The sequence below is a fragment of the Lipophrys pholis genome (genome assembly GCF_963383615.2).
Source record: "Lipophrys pholis genome assembly, chromosome: 22".
NCBI lineage: Eukaryota > Metazoa > Chordata > Actinopteri > Blenniiformes > Blenniidae > Lipophrys > Lipophrys pholis.
In genome coordinates, this window is record NC_137644.1 from 13,774,318 (window position 1) to 13,797,832 (window position 23,515).

General features: G+C 41.9%; 1 protein-coding gene across 1 annotated transcript in view; it reads right to left on the reverse strand.

Annotated features, from left to right (window-relative positions):
• dock4b (dedicator of cytokinesis 4b) overlaps positions 1-23,515 on the reverse strand; it is a 127,093-nt gene that overhangs the window by 37,056 nt on the left and 66,522 nt on the right. The window contains 14 exon segments of the mRNA XM_080492547.1: positions 303-397; positions 1,694-1,792; positions 2,670-2,804; positions 5,202-5,338; positions 5,806-5,998; positions 8,056-8,226; positions 9,698-9,779; positions 11,080-11,180; positions 12,292-12,375; positions 12,562-12,659; positions 13,443-13,596; positions 15,062-15,168; positions 17,563-17,725; positions 18,402-18,526. Of these exon segments, the coding sequence (XP_080348673.1) occupies positions 303-397; positions 1,694-1,792; positions 2,670-2,804; positions 5,202-5,338; positions 5,806-5,998; positions 8,056-8,226; positions 9,698-9,779; positions 11,080-11,180; positions 12,292-12,375; positions 12,562-12,659; positions 13,443-13,596; positions 15,062-15,168; positions 17,563-17,725; positions 18,402-18,526 (1,744 nt within the window).

Consider the following 23,515-nt stretch of genomic DNA (forward strand, 5'->3'; position numbering starts at 1 on the left):
TCCTTGTGAACCGTTCGCATTGTATTTGAGTGGCCCTTTTGAAGAGCGATATGAAATAACGCAGGCACTGGCACCGACATCGGATGGTGCTAAAGGACAGATATGAATACTAGGGAACAACATAAATAGACCAAAGTGGCATAAATGCTAATTAAATACAAATATTTGATATTGTCAGAGAATCCAGGTGTATCTAATGTCTACAATTCAAATTCTGTATATAAATATCCCCCTGCCGAAGTTCCTGCATTTTCCACGGTGTTTCTATCGGTTTTGTTTTGTCAAAATGTGTGTCGCCTTACTTGTTTGTGACCAATCGCATTACGGTCCAGTCTTTAGGGAACATCTCTGGGCGGATAAGGATTCTGAAGACTGTGAAGATATGAAGAAGATAGTCCTGCAACGCAAACACAGAGCTTGTCAGTGGCATTTCAGCAGATGTTTAGTCATGCTCTAACTATCTATTTATCTTCTTTCCCGTTTCCAAAGCCACGTGAGCACATGGATCTATCATATGAAATACAAAATGTCATGTAGTTCATAGTAGAATGTGTAGAAAGTGTATTAAATGCAGCTTACGGGCTAAAACTGCCCAATTTTGTCTGATTTCAAAGGTGGATTAAATGTGAAAATTTGTACTCATTGTGACATTGAAACCCCCCATTGATGCTTAAGTGCTCTGTTAAATCCATTTGTATTTATTAATTTTTTTCTTACAAACTGGAAACATTTTTTTTTTTTTTTATCATATACAGTCAAAATAATTCAACACAGCAGCAAAAAATGTGAACTACAAAAAGCAGTGATGAAGATTTGCTTGTGACTTGTAACACTTTAAGTGTGAACACACCTCTACGTAGAAAAGAAATGATACTATGGTGTAACGCAAGCGCACCACCCTGAAGGATTTCCTCCGTGTCTCTATCCATGGTGCTGAAACGTACAACCCTGACTGCCGCCTGAATATCTACTCAATCAGCATTCTCTCCATTACAGATCTTCATTTGACGAGCCTTCTATCATCGATTAGAATGTTGTCGCTTTGCAGAATTGCTCATTTGGATTCAAAAAGATTTATAAAGAAAATATTCCAAAACTGACATGAAATAAAAAATGTCCAATTTCTAAGTGGTGTCGTCATAAGCGACTTTTTGCTGAATGAAATCAAGCCAATAGAAGTTGCGTCGTGTACAAACCACCGCTAAATCTTAGCTGTTCCTATGATCCGTTCATGTTTAATCTGAAACATCATCATTCGGCAACTGCTGCCAAGAGTAGTAGTAGTTATTCAGTAACTTCTGATATTTAGCCACATCCTAACAAAGTCAACTTGTGACTTCAAAAATGTCCTTGTATGTCCATTGATCCGACTCTATAACGATTAAAATCAAGGATTTTTGTGCGTTTCACGTCTGCAAAGTACGTAAACAACGTTCAAATGAGCCCATGTAACTGTGTTGACTCAAATTTCACTAATCAACATCTGATTCCTAATGAGTCTATATCTTTCAAGTAACCTTTTTTTAAGTTTAGCAATGTTTGAGGTAAACAAATACGGATGATTCATTTTTGTTTTTGTGCCACAAAGTCACGCCCAAAACGAGGGCGGAGAGTCTAGAGAAGCCCTGCCGGGGACAAAGCAATAACCGAGGCAAACGAGACGAGGCGAAAAAGGGAAATGTGTCGATCTTACCCTCAGGTCGTCTTTGCTGCCGAACGCCTGCAGCAGCTGCTGGTAGTGCCTGTCGCTCATCTGTCGCAGGAGCGCCAACAGACAGGCCACAAACTCCCCCTGACAGGTCAACAGATAGCGAGAAGGAGAAAACTTTGTGAGTGTCACTATAACTCCAAGCAACAAGGCAGGAAGATCTCATCAGGGAAAATACTAAATAATTCATTTGACTTTTGCGTCACTTGAAAGCGCATGTTATCAAATTAAAGTGCATCAGTTTCCCCTCACTAATATATGGACTGGGAAGAAGAGTGGCAATTGGGGCCATTATACAAAAGACCGTGGTGTTTACTGGAGGTCGCCACAGTCTTATTAGTGGAAAACAATGTTCCTCTGGGATGAAACTCTGACAAACACATTTTACATCAATAAATTATATTAATGTTCCCACTGTGTCCCTTTGTGAGGTCAAAAACATAAGAACTCACACCAATTTTATAGCACTTTAAGGGAACAACATGTAAAATGTAAGCTGGCTCTCTGTTACTCATTAGGTGGCAAAACAATTGTCTTTTTTGACGATATTAGGATCATTTTCTCTCATTCTGCTCATTATTTGAGCATATATTGACCTTAAATAAAATGAAAACATCGCATACTGTTTTTTATCTTCAATAGTTCAATTAATAGCAACATATTCTCACTATAGCAGGACTTTATTATTATGAAAAAAAAAAAACCTCCTTCAGTTCCTACAGTGGTGAGGATGGTTTCATTAATGTCCACAACCCGCTCACACTGTCCCGTCGTAAAAACCTTAATTATTGGCATTAGTATTAATAATGCAAGTGAAAATTAAATCACCAAAGCAGCAGCACAATTTAAAGCCTCTAATTACTCTTGCTCATTTTGTTGGTCCCAGAACAAATTAAAAGTAGTGGGCATGTGCACGCTCGTGGGCATACGCGCGTGTACTTTTCCAGGAAAAGACACATACTGTGACATCCTGGAACTGTAGTCTCATGGCTGGTCCGGCGGGCTGGGGCCTGTTGCTAATTTCCAGGATGGTCCTCAGCAGAACTCCCAGCAGGCTCTCCACAATTAGCTCCACTTCCTCAGACACCACCGGCTCCTGCACAACAGGGAAACACCCACTCCAAAATGAATTTCACACGACAGGTTTCCTTCTGAGAGAGTTAATCACGTTCAAGGCATCGTTCTAATAGTCTGGAAACTTAATCCTCAAGCGCAAGTGAATTTGTGCAAATCCACGTTTGCAATTTGAATGTTAAATAATCTGTGAATAAAGTGTAATACAACGCTGAAGTGCCTGAAAATAGGCTTTAAATTAATGCCATGTGTGTTTTGACCAAGTACAATTTTGACACAAATCTTTTTGTGGTCAAAACAGAGAAAATCAATCCAAATGATATAATTAGCTGACAATGATATCAAGATATGCTGACAAGAGACACGTCTTCGTGGCGAGTTTGCTTGCAATGAGGAGACCATCTTTTATGGCAGCATCACTGATATCTCAGCTCGGGTCACAGTGTTGTGTTGTGTCTGCTCCGCTTATAAAACTTGTTAAAAAAAAATGTTTTCTTTGAAGTTTTTACCATTTGCTTGGTGGTTTGGCGGGCCAGATTGGAGTCTCCTGAGGTCTGGCTTTGGCCCACAGGCCTTATGTTTCTGCTGGCTACTGTGTAATTGTTGTTTTTTTCAATCACTGTGTCACTTAATGAGAAAGTGAGAAGAGGAACCGAAAGTTTCCGGGTGATGCGGAACATTTCAAAACTTAGAAAGGTTCTCGAATAAAGAGGAGAATGGGGAAAGGATGAAAGGAGGTGAAACACAAAGGAGGAAGAGACAGCTAGAGATTAAAAGCAACTCAAAGAGGATGGCGGATAAACTGGTGTGTGTGTGTGTGTGTGTGTGTGTGTGTGTGTGTGTGTGTGTGTGTGTGTGTGTGTGTGTGTGTGTGTGTGTGTGTGTGTGTGTGTGTGTGTGTGTGTGTGTGTGTGTGTGTGTGTGTGTGTGTGTGTGTGTGTGTGTGTGTGTGTGTGTGTTTGTGTCCAGTCTCTACCCTTGACAAGACAGACAGGTCTTGGAAAGAGTGATAATGAGAAGAAGCCTCACTGGCACATTGGCTGCCACTGCTGTCACTTCCCTTTAGATACAGTGCCAGTCTGTGTGTGTGTGTGTGTGTGTGTGTGTGTGTGTGTGTGTGTGTGTGTGTGTGTGTGTGTGTCTTTACCACGAGCTGCCCCTCTGGCAACAAACAGTGGAAGCCATGAGACACACACAAACGGGTATTTCCATCACTTCAGGGGACTTTACATTGACTTACATTCAATTTCTTTCACTTTAACTTCAACTGAACTCTTAAGTTTGTCTCAACTAGAAACACGTGTTCACCTTTAAATCTGCTCACTTACATCATGGGGGTTCGATTGCCCCTATATGCATTCGATGCTGTGCAATACAAGTGTGCTGACAGATGTATGTCCCCACAATGAAGGTAAAGCACACACACAAGTGTCCGCACACACTCAAAGTGACTGTCACTTCGACAATGGCCACTGTTAAATTGATGGGTCTCATTACTGAACTGCACAGCTGCCAATGTCCCTATTACCAAGACTAATTGACCATATACACATAACAAAGCAATCTGCTATTGCAACGTACTGGCTGTGACGCTGCGGTGCGGCTACTTCCTGCTGCTTCCACCCACTTTAGGCTCATTTTCCAGCTATAACAGTCTCATGCACTACTTTTTAAGTATTAAGACATGTCGTTTGGAGTGAAAGTTACTCGATATAACTTTGAGGAGTTTGTTCGCAATTTAGTTCCCTGCAAACATGGATACCAAATATGAATGTAACCTGAGTGAGGTTGGAAAATCGAGGAAATCGTAAACACACCAACTAATCGACCAGCCATTTGTCCTATTGTATACTGAACCAACAATCTATTCATAATTCAGATCCCTGCATTACTGGCGGGTTATTATGATTTGTGGCTTTAAGGCGTAATTATTGTCAATTTCTCCTAGAAATTGACTGACGGATTCATTTCTTAGTCGATGCAGTGAAGCACTTGATTCGCTCACGTAAATCCCAGAACAGCGTGGCGTTGTTGTCCCTTGACGAGGGGACGTATTATTATTTGGAGGTGATTATGACGCCGAATGCCTTTTGGGGAAAGCACAGAGTAAAGTTGATCCAAAGAATCTATGTGGTCCTAAAGTGGAACGTATGGACAGTGGCTATAGGACAGACTATCGGAAAAATCAAAAAATGGCACTCTATAAATACATTTGTATTGTCTTTCCTTGATAAATAAAATAAATAATGGGATAGTTTCTCATCATAAATAGATAATAATTAAATATTCAAACTTAAAATAGATCTTCAACAATGATGTGACCTTATCGCCTTCCTGTCCACAATGTTAACCACTGGATTCAGAAATGATAATTGGCGTGGCGGATATGTGATAGCTTCCGGATCTCCGTAATACCCACCGCGGTGCCATTTTCCTCCTTCTTGAGGAGCGACAGCATGCTGGTGAGGATACGTGCGCACATGACCAGGTCTCTCTGCTCCTGCATGTGGGCCTGGAGGACCCGGAGCACCACGGGGAGCAGGATGCATCGGGATTCTGCAACAATATATAAAAAAAAAAAAAAGTTAAATAAACACACAAGAAATGCATTTCCCTTCATTTCCTCCATGTCATTACAGGATGTAATGTGATATTTGTGCAGCAATAATGTGATTTGGGTGAGGGATGTTTTTGCTCCGTGTAGCCTTTGGGAGCGCGCTGAAAATAAAACACCGTCCCCGTAATTGGCTTCATCTATTAAGAACAATTTAATGCCGTGGAGTGAGGTTCACTGTGGAGTCGCAATTAGCCAAGGTGTGCTCTCCGACGGCTAAATCATATTCAAACCGTGCAACATGAAGCAATAACAGCAGAGAGTTAATGATTATCTTCTGTATCAACCGTTTGAAACATGTGCTTCTCGCACTCTTTCCTTGTATATCACAGATCCTCCTGCACCGGCTGATTCAGTGTGTTTACAAGCAAGTAATTGCTCGCACGCCTCGGCACGAGCGAGTCTTTACCCGGGTTAATGTAAAGCTGGCTCTCCACAGTCTTGGCAATGCACTGCAGTTTGACGGCCTCCAGGGGGCAGTCGGCGTGGAGCGCGGTGGGCAGGCTGCCCAGCGTCTCCCTGACGAAGCCGGCCACCTCGCGGATGGTGAAGATCTTCAGCAGCTCGCCGTAAATTGCGGGGAACGTTCGCAGGAACACCGCCTGGGAGGAGAGCGCACAATCAAACCGACACAATCCATTAGCGTCAAGAAGAAGGAAAACCGGGCTGCGAGTTTAGAAGGAGAGGACATGAATATGCACGAATGTGTTCTATTGTAAACAGGGTGTTCTCGCCGTGCAGTGGAGCTCCTCTATGAAAGCCTGGTAGATGACAGATGCAGCAATTCTGTCATATTGTTTGAGATAGAAAAACACAACACTCTATATTCAAAACTCTGTGTATGGGGAGATGCTTTCTTAAAAAACAAAAGTGAGCGGGTGGACTGGATGTGGTTCGTTCTCTGGCAGGTGGGAATTATGTGGATTACAGTGGAGGTCTGCCGGGATCGCTGTCCATCACTTGTTTGCGGCTCGCTGTCAAGAGGATTTTTCTCCCTGTCAACTCGTGTCGGATTCTCGTTGCACTCTTGAAACATGAAGAGTCTGCTATTGTTACTATTTTCCGGGGAACGACTGAGAATAGCCAGAGAAACAGAAGTATTTCTTGGGAAGTTTGAAAAAAACAAACAACTAATCTATTTTGAGGACTGACCCCTTTAAATGGAGCACCGTGGAACAGGAGGGTCAAAATTAATAAATCTGCTTTAGATTTAATGATTTTCAAGGTTTTTTTTTAACATTGATAGTGTTGTTTAGAAAGACCCAGTGTGTATACACAGTACTTTAAAATGATATGCATCTGCACTCAAACCATCATGATGTTGCTTCATAGTTTATTTTGATAGACATCCTTCTCACTTTAGCGTGAATAAAAAGGGACATGATGATGATCACTGGTTGCTCTGAGATAATAAAAAAAACAAAAAAACAACGCAGGTGAGTTAGAAGAAAATCATATTATAAAATAATATATAAGATGATTTAATTTTCTTTATCAAATCTTGAAATTTCCTATCATCACTTAGAAGAGCCACCTTTTCCTCAAGGCAAATCCCACCTATTGACAAGTCCTTACTAATTGAATTGAACCGCACACATCCTGCTGATAAAATCCTGGTTTTAGCTTCACGTGTGACAGATAAAATGGGATTACCATTAGCCTGACCTGTCTCGCAGCTATTGCCTCGTTATGCTGTGAGGAGAGATTAATCCTGATCGTCTGTCAGTGGAGGGATGAAACCGAGGTTTAAACTGTGCAGGCAAGGCACAAATGGAGTGGATGACGTTCAAATGAGCTGTGAAAAGATAATCTGATGAATAAATAGAGTCGCGTAGTGGTGAAGGGGTTAGCGTAAGAAGATAAACAATTACACTCTGGGTCTGTTGATTTTTCTCTAGGTACTCCGGCTTCCTCCCGCAGTCCCCAAAAAGATGCATTTGAGGTGATTTGGTGACTGTGAATTGTCCGTGAGTCTGAATATGTAACTGCGTTTGTCGGGTGATTGATCAGTTCAGAGTGTATCCTGCCTTCGCTCACAGTCAACTGTGACAAATTTGAAAAATTGTTGAGATGATGGGATGAATGAAAAAAATAGAAGGAAAATAAAATGGCTGAGGGTCCTTATGTGTGTGTGGTGAGAAAATAATGAAATCCAAAAGGCTGGGCTCATCATTCAAAGAGAGAAACATCAAACACAGGAACACAAATCCACACACACACACACACACTCAGCAAAAATACAGGTCGTTTTCAACAACGCTGTACAAATACACAACTACACACAAGCTTCTGTTTCCTGGTGTGTAATAAGAATCATCTTTGGTGTCTTTAGCTTGGTCCTTTTTGAAATCTGTGAAGGCGGCCGCCACGCTGCGCGGATCTCCCACCGAAAAAAAAAAAAGAAAAAAAAAATGAAAAGCTACCACAGAAATTCCTCCTCTGCCTCCACACCCTCTGGCAGTGTGAAATTCAATTACAGCCAATTTTTCCACCTATCACAACTGTATTACGAAGAGTGCTGGGGGAAGAAAGCATGTTGTGGTGCACAAGCGTCAACAGCCACAGCTTTATGCATTGGCAGGGCAGACGAGTCTGAACACTTCCAGAGGGGTTCTTGCTCAACGTTTTAACGCACGAGCGCGGCGACATGTGCGCGTACCTGCGTCTGTGCGACGGGGCTGGTGCCTTTATTCTCCTGCGAGAGGAAGAAGCGGATGGACATGAAGAGCTCGTGGATGCAGACTCTGAACTCCTCCTCGTTCTGGCCTCCCGTGGCCAGCGAGAAGAGCCGGCGAGACTGGATGATGTACTTGAAGATGTACTCGCTGGCCTGGAGGACATGACAGACAACCATTTGTCAATTGTGCGGTAATGAAAAGTCGCATGAATGATAATTCCCCTCGGGTGAAAGAAGTCAAAGAACACAGTGATATTCTACCTGGCTCTGATCTATTTCATTTCAAATTTAATATTTAATCAATAAACATTATGTAGAGTATGTATAGTTATAAGCAGAATGAGACCGATCAACATTCTTAAAGTCATCCGAAAAACTGTTTTGTGCCATGTTGCAGCTTACATACTCTTGCAATACAAAATGGCACCACAAGGTGGTGTATTGAGTCACAACAGTCGCTGAAGCTCTTTACAACAGTGTTACATGATAACTACACTTAGATTATTCACTCACCACAGTCAATCTGAAACTTTGTATCTACCCACCCAAAAGAATGTAAAAATAATAAGAGCCACAACTCAGACTGGCACTAAAATGACTCAATACTGCCATCTGGTGTGCATGAGAGGAAATATTCAAATCTTGCATTAATCACCTGTAATGGAGAAGTCAGTTTATAGTTAGTTTATAATGCGAACACATTTTTACCTTGATGCACACTCTCATATTGAATATATTCAAGTAACTTCATGGAGCAACATAGTGAAATGCTCTCAAAGAAATAAACACTATGATCAATTTTTTGGAACTTCATCTCTTTCCACTTGAACATGTCTTTGTGATAGAAATATAAAAAAGTACATTTATGGCTTGACTGCATATCTTATATGAAAATGTGCATTTTATTGGTGTCCATATGAGTACACATGTATGTATGCAAAGACTATAATTGCTTCACTTCTCCTGATTGATTTTTTTTTTTTTTTGCATATTACAAATATAGAGCAAGTAATACATTAATGGAAATACTAACATTCATTTCAATGATGATACAGTGGTTTGGCCAATATGCTTTATTTTTTTATTTTTTTATGAGACATACGTATATTGCAAAAGCCTTGTCAAAAGTCCTCCTGGAGATCACGTGCGAGTGAAAACACTGCAAACATGTCCGCAGTACATCCCACATTTATTATTTACTGCACGACACAGTAGCGTTTACGTCTGGAGCAGAATGTATTCTGTGAATGATAAATGCGAAGCCGTAGTTCAGAATGCGGCTTTCACTGACGGTGGATCTGCATGAGTCATTAGAATAATGTGATGTGGATTTCCAACGCCAGAGGTTTCTGCTGATTAAAATTGCATGCAGCGTAATGGAGAGAGGAGGGGAAGACGGAATGATGTATTCACCGCTGATGGGGAGATAAATTAGCAGGAGCGGCAGTCAGGGGGAGCAAGTTTGTTTGTTTGTGTTTGCGGGGAGATGTGTGTGGAGGCTGTAATTGTGGCTGTGTGGAAATGTAGGTGATTGTGCACACGCAGTAAAAAAAAATTTAAAAAAAGTGCGAGCGGAAGAGTACAGCTGGAAAAACATGACTGTGTCAGTCTGTGAGAGCCTCACCTTGAGCACCTGCTGGATGTGCTCCTGATGCTCTGCATCAACAATGCGGTCCACGTACCACTTCAGCACTTTGATCAGGTCCCTGGAGAAAACGCACACACACACACACACACACACACACACACACACACACACACGCACAGTATCCCCATTTATCCCTCGCCGTATTGCTTCTCTCGGTGGATATACAGATGAGGCAATGCTGAGTTATAACATGCAACACTCGATCACACATTTATATATTTTAATCAATAGAGCTGATCTACATGCTCAAGTTTGGATGGATGACCTCGGGAAAAACAAACTCAATACACTTATATCAATTTAAGAAGCTTTTATGTTTTAGATTTTGAACTTGCCAAGTTCTCAATTCAGAGGAGGTTTTCTGTATCAGGGGTGTCAGACACCGTCTATTGCAGGGGCCAAATACAACATGTCAAACTAGTAAGGTACTATAAGAATCTAAATTATAACTACAATTCCAACTGGATTAAAGTCCAAATGTCGCCATTGGGATCGTGCAAAAAACAACAAGAGAAACAACAAATTCAAAGAAAATGCCTCTTGGTGCCAAAAAAAGTCCATAAGCCATGACTTTTACTCACATTTGTCAGAAATACAACAGTACTTTGTACTTAATTTACCAAACTAGCTGAAAGATCTGAATTCACATTGTGACCCGAGTGAATCATTTAGAAAAGATTTAGAGTAAGTGCTTTCTTTGTAACATCACAGACTGGATTGGGTCAGTTTTGGCCTGCTGGGCATATTGGACCCCCCCCCCGAACTACACACTATAATATACTAGTGATAGTTAAGCACATTTTTTAAATCTATGATTTTTCTTTATGAGCAAAACAGAATAGATGATTTCAAAAAATACAAATATATAGCTTTGTAAAGTATAAAAGTGAATTCATTAAGATGTCCCACTTCAGATGAAATGACATCACGGGTGTGAAAGTTGAAGAGTCGCACGTGTGCGGATTGAAGAATTAAAAAAAGAGGACGGCGTGATCTCAGATAGCGAGAGTGTGAAGAAGACAGTCGGTGAGAAGAGCGGGTTGTGAATATGTGAATCCGTCTGTATGTGTGTGAATGCATGTGACGGGTGGAAGTGGGGGGGAAATGTGAACCGGAAAAACTATTTTATGTTTCACTTTCGACAGCCAGGGGGCACCATAACCATTTCATTCGCTCTGGCTGAATCCGAGCACGGAGGCTGTGGAGAGCTGCAGGCTGGCTCCTGCACCTGCCTGCTCACGTGACACGTTATTAAAATACAATGTGTTGGTGAGGTTTAAGTGGTCTGTTGAGCAAAGTGCTGCTGCAGCGTTGGAGCGGCTGCATGCGTTGGAGACGAAGGCTGAAACATGATGTACCTGTAGGACAAAGCGCCGGCAAAGTGGCTCTCTATGTATGTGTCCATGACGGGTTTGAAGTGCTGGAATTTACTGTCCTGGAGGAGGTTGATGATATGGACCTGGAGGGAGGAAAAACAACAGAAAATACGAAGCAGATCAAGTATTACGTGGTATAAAAAGATGAGTTTATGCCAATAATATGCACATTTTCAAAGAGCAAAACCGTGTTGTGATAAACTCAATGATGTTTGCAGTGAGTTGAATATTCTGAAGCCTGTATTTCTTCTCCTGTGTCCCGTTGAATGTGTGACGTTTCCTACACATTTCATTAGCATATCCAATATTTCTGCCAACTTTGAAATCACTCCTGCGAGCGCCATCCGCAAACCAGAGCCAGAAAGTCCACACATTTGGAAGTTGTCTCGATAAAAACCTTCAACGGAAATCAATCTAATCAATCGAGAGACTGGACATAGAAAATTAAAAAAAGTTGATCCGAAAGCAACGGTGGTTTGAATAACCAAACTGCTGGTTACAAACTCGAGACCATCACTGAGCCTTCCACCAGTTCAAATCAGTATTTACATACGGGGACGTAGAAATCACCCAAAACAGCGATTCCAAAATCAGTTTGACAGCGTTGCACCATGTTTCCCTCCCCGGCGCGCGGCTTGTCGTACAACAGACCGAATTTGTCCGAAACACAGACGTTGAGTCGGCCCGTCCAACTTGTCGGATTGATCTCACAACGAGGGGAAAACCAAACTGGATGGCTGCAACGGCTCGCTAGAGCCTTTCATCATCGATAACGGCACGCTGAGAGGAGAAAGTGTGCTCATGTGTCAGCTGGAGACTGATGGGAGAAGGAGAGAAACACAGAAACAGAGGGAGAGATTGAGAGATGGAGAGCGAGGGGGAGAGAGAGAGAGAGAGAGAGAGAGAGAGAGAGAGAGAGAGATCGATCTCCAGCCTTGCACTATCAGCTCAGTGCAGCATGACCAGGGTGAGATTGGTTCAGCGAGCTCTGAGGCGTTACATCACTAAATCTCTCTCCAGCAGTTTGTGTTTCTTGTCTCTCGGTTTGACTGAAACACTATCAGATGCTGTGTGATAAAAGAAGAAAAACAGAGCATATAAAACACACACACACACACACACACACACACGAAAAAAAAAAAAAAAAAAGAAGATCCCTGGACATGATCAAGCTATTAGGGACGACGTACTCACCAGTGAGTCGAAAACCTTGAGCCCGTATCTCTGGGAGCTCTCGTCCAAAATACCGAAGAGAGTGTCCAGGGTGTCCTGCAGGAACTGCGAGGAGAAGCACGACAAAACGGAGAGTTTGTCACAGAGCAGCAGCGTCAAATTAACTGTCCTTTCCACTCTTTGCCCAGGCTCTCAAGTCGAGTTTAAAATACACGCGCGCCGAAATCAAATCAGAGCCAATCGATACTTAGAGAAGCAACTCAAGGACCGGGAATCTGATTGTGGCCCTACTTTGACAATCTCCGAGCCATCGATCTCCTTCAGCTTAGAGAGGCTGTCGTTGATCCTTTCGGGGTGAGCCCGCCACTTCAACAGGTCCAGCATGTCACCTAGAGGAAAGACGAGCGGGCGGGAGATACAGGCCGGGTGAGAGAGAGGGAGAGAGCGGGAGAGAGGGGGGGGGGGGGGGGGGGGGGGTTACAGTAAATGAAAGTGACAACCGTGAGCGATGAAAACACGTCTCTTGTTTGTTTGTGGAGAAAGAAAAAAGAAAGTGGGATTATGAGAGCAAACGTGCACCTCACATCACAGAGCATCATCACGCCCTTCAATTATCGTCTAAAAAGTCAAGCGAAGCCAAACAAATTATGACATTTTCAAGTGCTGCGGGATGAAGAAGATAAAGCCTTTTTTTTTTTTTTTTCCCCTCCCCAGACTCCCCAGACATATACATGAATAAAACATAAGCCTCAGGAAGAAAGTCTTTTAGCTGTCTCTTCGGATTCGGTTCAACCTGAAGTGAATATTTTTGCAACTTCATGCGAAAATTTGTAAAACTGTGTGCGTGCCTTACTGCTTTTGTTTATCTGAAAAAAATCGGCATCAGTTAGGACTCCTTTATTTTTTTTTTCTGTCAATACTCCTCAAAACTACTTCACTTGGAAATATTCAAGTCAGTCTTGCCTGTAGCTTTACTGTAAGTGACAAGCAAATTAACACTTTGTGGAAAAGTTTTGGAGATATCTGTTAATAAATAGGGAGGTGAGGTTTCCCACTGAGCCTGCGTATCAGTGGCGCTCAAGCAAGCGTCTACATAAGTTAAAACCGGAGCGATCGAAACGGCCCGCCGGGAAACGTGGCCAAGAGTGCCGTCGCCGTGAGTCGAAGCTTACCGTTTTGTGTGAGCTTGGTGGAGCAGAGGAAGCTGGTGATCCAGAAAGACTCCTTGGTGCCTTTCAGCGTCTGATTGTTGGACGGGAGGTTGGCCTTGGAGAACGGCAGCTTCAGGTAGCGCGAGCAGTCGGCCAAGCTGGTGTTCTCCTCACACTGAGAGGGAAAAGTACACAGTTTATAAACTGGCAGGGTGGGTGTTTAGTGCGGGGAGGGGGCGGGTTGAGGGAACGCAACATCAGCAGATCACTGAAATAATGATGCTTTATTAGTATTCTGCCTATTTGTTAGAACACCTCCTTCTATCATGTTCTATAACCGTAATGCGGTAAACGCCTGTCCAATTATGCAGTGAGCAAAGTGAGAATAATACATTAGGAATTAAACCGTTATTGTACGTTTGAATCAGCAGCTTATACAATTAATATGCAGGAAAAGCAGAACTACAGAAGCAACTACACTTTATTATACATATAAGCCATGTGAGATAAGATACTTATTTAATGTTATCAGACAAGGTCCCAGTCCAGCAGGGTGATAAACCTCCAGGAGCCACAGAGGCTCTGTTATGATGGGGGTTTAATGTGCAGCACTAATGCACAGCTGAGACTGTTTTGAGTTCCAAAACCACCATGCAGTTTGGACCGACTCTTCTTCTGTGTCTATTTCGGGTCGGAGGAGGAAACTAGGCCATGCCACTTTCATTGAGCTTCTCAGCAACTTCCATCTGGCGTTGCCCCTCCGACGGTGCGCGGCGCCGCAGGACGACCTCTGAAACTGGCGAACTGTAGATCTGGGATTTTATAGTCATCGGACAAAAAAACCCAACAAGAGTGTGTATATTCTCTCTCAAGGCTAGTAAAATGTAAGAATGTTTGTCTGTGTTTCACAGACTTGGAGGTTGATGTCCACACCCTTCGTCAGTAGCCAGGGGGAAGGCGTGCAGCCTGCAATTATTCTGAATCGCACCCGAGACGGCCCCCGCAGGAGCTTTTAAACTGGCAATCCTGCCCACTTTATTTGTCTTTTTGATGTGTCAAACACAAGTGGAAAAGAAGCGGAGACCGGACACGAAGGTCACGCTAAACAGGCCACAAACAAGCGAACAACGGCGCTCACTCATGTTTACTTCAACTTCGCAGCTTGACAATGTCACGTAAGTGGACATTACTCATCGGCCCGTCAGCTTGTAATGGAGTGATGCGAGCGGTGACAATAAGATAATGACTGCATTTTACCATCCGAGGGGGAATGATTCACGTAATCATATACAGGATGTAATCCCATCAGAAGTACCCTTGGCAACACCTGTGCAAAAAACCACCGAGTGAGGTTTGTGGGAGAATCGCCAAGCTGCTATTTTCGAATAAAAACAATCAAATCTAAGCTTTTTTATTTTTTTTTTGCATCCTCTCTGGCGTTGAAATCTTTTTTTTGATATTGCAGATTTTCACTCCGGCTCCCATCCAGTTCTGGACTTAATTACACAAGATGATCATTTCTGCAGAACAACGTCGACGCACCGCACGTGTGCCAAAAAACAAACACCCTGCCAAGGACACGCGCAAACCCGATCCATGTCGCACAGTCAAAGTCTTGGTGGAGGGTACGCGGGTCTTACCTTATGGATAATGAGCTCATGGGTGCCATCTGGCAGAGTCCTGCCATCCTCCTGCATCAGAGGTACAAAGGAGTAGCCAAACAGTTTCTTCTCTCCCTTGTCTTTAGCTGTCAAACAACAACACATGGACACGGTTTTTCAGTCAAGAATAGGCGAGCAGAGGCTGCAGCGAAATGCAAACTAAACAGTTTTACATGGAGATTAAGACAATCAAAGGGGAAAAGTCATTCAGTATCCTTGTTTTATCGCGTTATAAAAAGAATCACAACCGCTGGCTGGATTTATTATCAGAGCAAAATCACACAACAGCTGAACAAATCTGTGTATATCATGTGACAACAAACTGAACCTACAGGTCAACAGTAAGTGTGTTAGTCTGATTTTGCTGTTGAAGTGGCTTTAATCATTGTGACAATTTATTCCATGGGCTTAAAAATAATTCAGCACAAGGGCAATACAGATCCTGTCATCCCTCTCTGAGAGTCCAGCCACACGCCATCGTGAAGTCAGGTTGAATTGAGGCGAACGTACTTCTATAACGCCACAACCACTGATAAAATCCAACGACTTCCTGAGACGCTGGTACGTCGCTTTTCGAGAGCCTGATTATCATTGCGGGTTGCTGCAATGGTTAATGCAACTTTCTGAAAGCTCTGGGCTTAATTTGCATTATGAACACATGTAACCTGATTTATCTGCTGCTTTAGCTGTAAAGTGCTAATGTGCGCACAGCGGGAAGTTAAAAGCGTAGCGCGCGCGTAGCGTTTCCATTTCCTTTCTCCGCAACACCAGAGATTCATGTTGGCAGCTCTTACCAGTCGCGTGTGTGTGTGTGTGTGTGTGTGTGTGTGTGTGTGTGTGTGTGTGTGTGTGTGTGTGTGTGTGTGTGTGTGTGTGTGTGTGTGTGTGTGTGTGTGTGTGTGTGTGTGTGTGTGTGTGTGTGTGTGTGTGTGTGTGTGTGCACTCAACTAAAGTTTATTCATAAGACCCATTCAAACAGAAAATACATCGACGAAAGTGGTGAACAACATCAGACTAAATTAAAACACACCAGCTTTAATTAAAGCACGACAATCTGCTCCAAATGCAATAATCAAAAACTACATACAAGACGAGACTAAAACAACAATTAGGATTTTAGTGGATTAACACAAAACAAATTGGTCCAAACTAGAAAACGTGCTTATATCAAGATTTTAATACACTGATATCATGTCAAATCTGCTCAGAATCTCTTCTTTTTTTGGGGGGGAAGTTAAGGCTTAACAAACTTGTGTACTTTTTATTGTGTATGGGATAAGAGTGTGGACAGGTTTTCCACATCTATAAGTCATTCGAGCTGCAGGCAGGCGGGAGATTAGGACAGATTGAATCGGTGCTACGTGAAAAGCAGGCTTAGCTCAGCTTGGCAGGCCAGGTAGAGACGGATGTATCCAATATTCCGGTGCAGCTCTAACAGGTACTTTGTGCTATAATTTACTTGTTAGGATTTAAAACTCCAATAGAGGGGTAGTATTTTTTATGTGCAAAGCCAGTTTCTCAGTCAGGAGCAATAATATTACAGATGTAAAGGTACATGCCCCTTCTGAGGATTGCTTCAATCGTTACTGTAGCTTTTAGAAATAATCAACTGATGACGCAGCACAAGACTCCCCCACTAATACATTTCCATTTGCAGCTGCTTCAGTAGTGAGTGCAGACACGAGTTCTATTCAGGAAAAAAAAAAAGAAAAAAAAAAGAGCTTTCAATTTTGCCCTAATTGAAAATGAGTGTCTCTGCTAATCATATTTTTACAGGGAAGTTGTCCCGGAGTCTGAGAGCTCTAATAGTACATGTAATATAGCCCTCTCAGTTTGGTGTCACCACAGGCCTAAATTGGGACCTTAATAGGCAGCCCTTGGGTGGCAATACTAGCACTGCCAGCAGTAATAAGGCTACTATATCTACTGCACACAGCCACATGGCCTGCCAGCTTGGCATAATAACATCTGCTTGTTATGAGGGAAGAGACTCTGCTTTTCCCCCATTGCCCGGAAAGAGGGTGTGAGGAGAGCGAAAAAGCAATATTTTGGTCATAATTAAAGTTTTGCCTCATTATGAAATGAGAAGTTGGACAAACTCATCTCATTACAGAAGTGCCAGAAAAGGCTTACGCTTGTATGTTTGGACACGGGTCTGGTTGCAGTGGAGTTTTGAGGCTGAGGGGAGGGGAGGGGAGGGGAGGGGAGGGGAGGGGAGGGGAGGGATTCACGTGAACGATTACACTTTCAGGCCGAGAGGCGGTCATTATCCGAGGTAATCGTGTAATTTTCAGGGTTTGCAGTGATAACTATAGCGCTGTGCTGCAGGATGACAGCTCTTTACTTTCAACCTCCCTGTAATTGACTGCTCCTCTGGCATTCACACCGAGTTGGTAACATGTTAGAATCTATGAAAGCCGGGTGAAATGTGTCCTGCGCGGCCTTCCCTGGGTGTCTCCTGTAACGCAGTGTTTACTTACTGGAGCAGTGTCGGAACTCAAAGCGGACGTGTGATCCCCGAAACATGTCGACAGGTATGGGCAGCTTGATCTGCTCCGCCCAGCGGGGGCTGTTGTTGTGGTACAGTACGAGGGAGTGGTACTCATCCCCTCCTGGTTCACCTGAGCCGGCGGCCACGTGACTCTGAAAGAGAAAAACACATAAAAATAAGGTCATTTTGTCATTTGTATATTGAGTATTTGCTCATTTATCTCCAAATATGTGCAAATTATCAAGTTTTTTGTTGTTTTTCTTTCAACTATCTGCTGTAAATCATAATATTTAAACAATATCAAATATCTGATGATGCCTACTACATTCGAGGACGTGTAATAATGTGGCTTGTTTGCGCAGATACACAAAAAGCAGCCTGAACATCTTCTCAAATTTGTGGGCACGATGCAAAGATCAGAAATATTAAAAAATTCAAGACAAAGAAACAAGATCAGATAAACAGATGAGGTCGTAAATGGCCGGAGTCAAAGTGAGGAGCAGGTTCATGTGTGTGTTTATGTGTGTTTGAGGGTTTCTATGCCGTGTGGTGGTGGCAGCGACGGTGTCAGCAGGGTTATATTCGACTCGATTTTCTATCCAAAGCCACAGCAGTGCAGAAAACCACAGAGGCAGACTGTGCTGCACCAGAAATGGGCAACACACTGGAGAGACACTTAGCTCTCATCTGGGTCAGTGATGTTTAAATGAAGAGTTTTGCTCCAAAACGAGACACCCACTATTAAGAAAAAAACAGGGTTGGGGAGGCACTCTGTACGAGTCACCCGTTATTTTAACACCAAACGCTGTATCCTCCTTTCACCTTTACCTTGAGTATCTGCCCATCGATATCCAGCACGTAGACAGTGATCTCTACATTCCTGGCCACGCTCTTCCCGCCCTTCTCAAACTCTCCTTTTTCCAGTGTGATGTAAAGGTCGTTCCTCATCTCTCCTGCAGAAACGCGAGGGCGAAAAAGGCACCAGGACATTGATTATGCATATAAGGGAAGCAATATTAATGACCTCTCAGCAGATTTGTGTGGCGTAATCCTTCATGGCAGGCGTTGAGAGCATTTACATTAGTGACATGGAAACAAGCCTGATTTGTGAGGAAGACAAAATCTACAATGAAATCAAGCTCAACACAGAAGGTCTCATTTTGAAGAAACAATTAAAACATAATTCATTTGGTAAATAGACTAGATTGGGGCGTCAAACACATTTTAGTTCAGGGGCCACATACAGACCAATTTCATCACGAGTTGACCGGACCGTTAAAAGACCTTGAAATTTAAACTTCATTTTTTCTTCTTTGTTGTGGCTCAAAGCATATCTCGCGAAACAGTCGATATTTTCACAATATAAACATTGAAAATTACAACAATCAAAAACATAAAGCCAATTTTATTGACGTAAAAAAACTGTAAAATGTCTAAAAATCGATTCCAAGCTTCAAGTTTGCATGTGAGTCTGTGTTTGCCCTGTAATGGACTAGTGACCTGTCACCTTTTGTCAGCTCGTATATAAGATGGATGAATGGAGGAAAAACTAATAACGTAAAAACAATTACAGGTATCCCAGCCAAGATTAAAGTACTATAGGTCCCACTATGCATGCTTACGGGGTTACATCGACATTATTAAGCCTGTCACCACCTCACATGTAGAATCGGATATGAAATCTCTTCAAAGTATATTGATTCTGCTAATGAACTACAGTGGGGAGGAATGATTGTGGGACACCGACGTCTCATAATGGCTTTGTAATGTGCTATAAGAAATGTTTAATAATAATGGATACTTTTTGGTGAAATTTCAATTTGTGGCCACTTGCATCGATCAACATACATGTATGAGGATCTTATGAGTTGTTTTACTTAAACTTTAAATCTTCTACTAATTGCACAGGAAATGAGACGCAGACTAAAACTATAAAACATTCCCCTTGAAATCTCGTGTTTTCTTTCACCACCTCTCAAAAAAGTCTGGTAAGTGCTCCACTTCCAATCGAGAGTCCTTTTAGTGCAATAACAAACCACATAACAAAGCTTAACACAGTCAATATGTGATAGTGTCGACGTACAATTAATAGCAGTCATTATGAGCGGTGTGTAAATTTAATTAAAACATCCTTCAATTCTGAGGTGAGCTGATATCAGGCTGAATGGTTTGTGTGAATGAGGCAAAATGCCCTCACAAGCACGGGCACAAACTGCACATTAAAATTGTACCCAGTATCTAACTTCTGTGACAAATCGCGTGTTCTTCTTCCTCTTCTGCTACAATCTGCAGAAACACTTCGGGAAAGTATTCCAAGTAATATAACAGGTCTTTCTGTTTCCACATGCAGCTGATCGTACAATGTCTAGATGTGGCTTTACCACCTTCTGCAAATAAGGGGAAAGCAAGCTGGGTTAAAAAAAAAAAACAACAAAAAAAAAGGAAGAGTTGGTTCCTTCTTCGATGAAGCTGTGATCTGATACACTCTAAAAATGCTTCTGCTTGATAACCGCAGTCCGTATGAGAGCATGTGCGCTCATCATATCTCTATCACCGGGGTCAAAATTGATTTTCTGCTTGTAATGACAGTAACCATGGCAACAGAGGGGGGGGGGGGCATACCTTATACAGAGAGTGGTATGCACACACAAAGAGAGCAGGAAAGTGAACACACACAGAAGGGCAGTATTTCTTAAATACAATAGGATTCGGGGAAATGAATGGGGGGGCTGATAAAAGGACATGTTTGTGTGTGCCAACAAAAATGAGGAAAACATATACAGTTAGATAGAAAACCAGAAAAAAAAGGTAGGGGGTACAAAAAAGGAATGGAGAGGAGAGGCCATTCTCTTTGCCCAAGGGCAGACTTACATGAGCAGAGAGGGTGAGAGCACTCAGCTTTAAGGGTTGTACCCAGACGAAGACAAAGAGAGAGACGGCGAACATAAATTTATGTTAGTGAGGCGCTTGGGGGGCCCCACAGTCTGTGGGTTTTATTATTCTGTGTGACCAGACAACACACTGCAGCGCACTTATTTAAGAAAAACCGCTGATCCACCAAAAAGGAAGCCCCCTGATGTCGCAAATTAAAAGCTAAATCAAACAACACTTCTCCTCTCTTTTTTTACACGTAAACATCCAAATGTACATTTTCCGTCCCTCGTCTCATTGTACATTTGAAGTGGTTGTGCATTTGTTACCAAGGCAACAAGACCCCATCCAGCTAAGTTGGAAGAACAGATATCTGAGTGATGCCTATCTACCTGAACCAGACTCAATTTTTCATTTTTGTGAGAGCGCCCTTAGGTGAGATTTATATATATATATATATATATATATATATATATATATATATATATATATATATCAAATCACACAACCTGTGGGAAAGCTCAGTGTTATCAAGCCAAATACACACCTCTTCAAGATGTTCGCTGGCAGGAAAACATGTACAGGATTGGCTAAAAATGCATCAAATACATTATCATATGCTCTAAAATGGATCATGTGATGAATACTCTTTAGACTGAAATACCTCAAATTTGCATTTTATGATTCCCATTTGACATCTGCTGCCTGTACAATCCTTATATAGCAAGCTTGTTTTGATATTCAAGGAAAGACACACTAAAGCGCACATAGTCAAAAGGTTTAATGGGGGATGAACGAGGGTGAGGTGATGCTCCACCGTAAGGGCCTTCATTTGGATCGGCCAGTTGCGACCTTTCTGCGCGGAGCTTCCACACTCTGCACACATCGACGCCCATGCGGTTGCAAGTGTCTTTTTCTGCCATAATAAACTCTTAACCTGGGCGGGATGTGTTACATCCTCTACCTCGCAGCGTGCGTGCGCCAGGGATTTGGAGCTTTCAGCACGATTATTAGTTCAGGGACTGGACGGCTGGATGGAGGAGCGGACGAATGGTGAGAGAGTCAGAAATGATCAGAAAGAGCAAACATGCCAAAGAAGGTAAGACAAATGGGAATGATCTTATATAGATTTAACGACAGCTGGACATGGAGTTGAGAAATTGCACACAATTACATTTCACAGGGGAGAAGCCAACAAGTTATTATAACTTGCACCAAAGAATTAAAGTGTCCACACTGGCTCACAGTTATAAGAGCCTGTTTTGCTCAAGCAAAGGTCAATTTTGTGTTTTTTTTCCTCCGATAAACCCGAATATGTCGACGATGGTTCGTCTTCTAGACATTGGCGTAATGAAAGGGATACATGAGATTTGTTTTTCCAAGGGATAATAAATGTTTACTTCATGAGAAGATAAAAACATATTTTTTCAAATTAAAATAGTTGCAACTGTGCGCTCCACCTGCTTTAAAGCCTAAGACTGTAGGTGGGAAAACTCAGTTCTATGAAGGTACAATAGCATTTCTGAGTTATTGCATGATGGTTATAAAAACCTTTTGATGAAACCGATCTTCTCTGCAAGGTTGTTTAAAATTAGCCCACTTAAATCCACTTAAAAAAAAAAATCTTTTTATTTTTTAATTAAAAAATGTTAAGGTTTCAGACTCTGGTTTATGCACATTGAGGTCAGTTTTCTTTGTATCAATTAAAAAAAAAAAAGGTTTGAAAATGATTGATGTTTTATTGAACTGTGTTTTGATTGCAGGCTCTGGCACCTGATGAGATAAAACACTGGGGATGAACTGCGTTTGAAGGGATGGAAAAGCTTTCAAAGTCTGTTCATACAGCCAGGATCTATTAAAGCAGCTCATTATGTGATTTATGCCGTTTTCCAAAACATCCAAAACTGCAAATGGGGGGGGCTTTCTCACTACACATGCCTGGAAAGCATCTCATGCATTCATTTTAGATGCTGAATCTCCTTCAAAAACTGTACAACACACACAGCTTCATCATTGTACCATTCCTAGGATGCCTGTCAATTGTCAATATAAATCATTATATATGTTATCTATTGCAAACATTGTAATTGTGTACCTTTTTCTATAAAGATAGTTTGTTTGCCTGTTTACTATATTATAAATACTGTTGTATGTATTTTTAGTTCGAGTTGTTATTGTCTGTATCTTCTGTATCTTTATGCACCATGAGGGATGAAAAACATTTTATTGTATGTTATCGTAAGTTAAGAATAATAGCACAAAGGTGTTTGAAAATGGATTCTTAGCAGACAGTAACAGCATTTGCTCTGTGCAAACCCAGAGCATATTGGTGAATATTTTTACAGTGTATAACAGTGTTGGTCACGTTTCACCGTTGCAGCTAAAAAATAACTATTTTCTTCTACTATGTAAATGTGATACACAGCTGTTTGCCATCAGTCCCGGGCGCTGTCACGACAGCTGCTATCAATATGCGTACCAATTTCTTTTCCTAAAGAAGAAAAGCTTCTCTAAATTGTAAGGATCCTTCTCTTTAATGGGTAATGACAGATGGCACTCTGATGATGTTAGCAGTATTATTAAATAGGAGCCTATAAATATTCAATACCAGTAAAACTGCAACAAATCTAATAAAATACAAAATTACCCAAGATTACGCCCAAATATTTATATGTATTTATCAGAATATGAATGTAAATATGGATTTTTGTTATTAAGAGAGGAAGTACATGTCCTGTGGACCATTTGGTGCAAAGTTGGAGAATTACTTGCCATTAAAATAGCAAATGTAATGGGCGAGGCAACACTTCACGGTCACACTGGTGTTTTTAACAGAGGACCAAAGGATATAAACAAATCAACATAACTTCCACAACAGATGAACTAAATAAAAGCAAAATAAATCATGTTGAATTATCGTTGCCTGTGAAATGTATAAAAGAGCTGCTCTATTGTCCCCATTATGCACATCAACAGCAATGAACTGTGAGGATACGGCGCTTCCGAAGCCTGACACACTGCGTTTGGTCAGCTCACGGGCCTTTGGTTTGCCTGCGTTCAGACTTTAAACA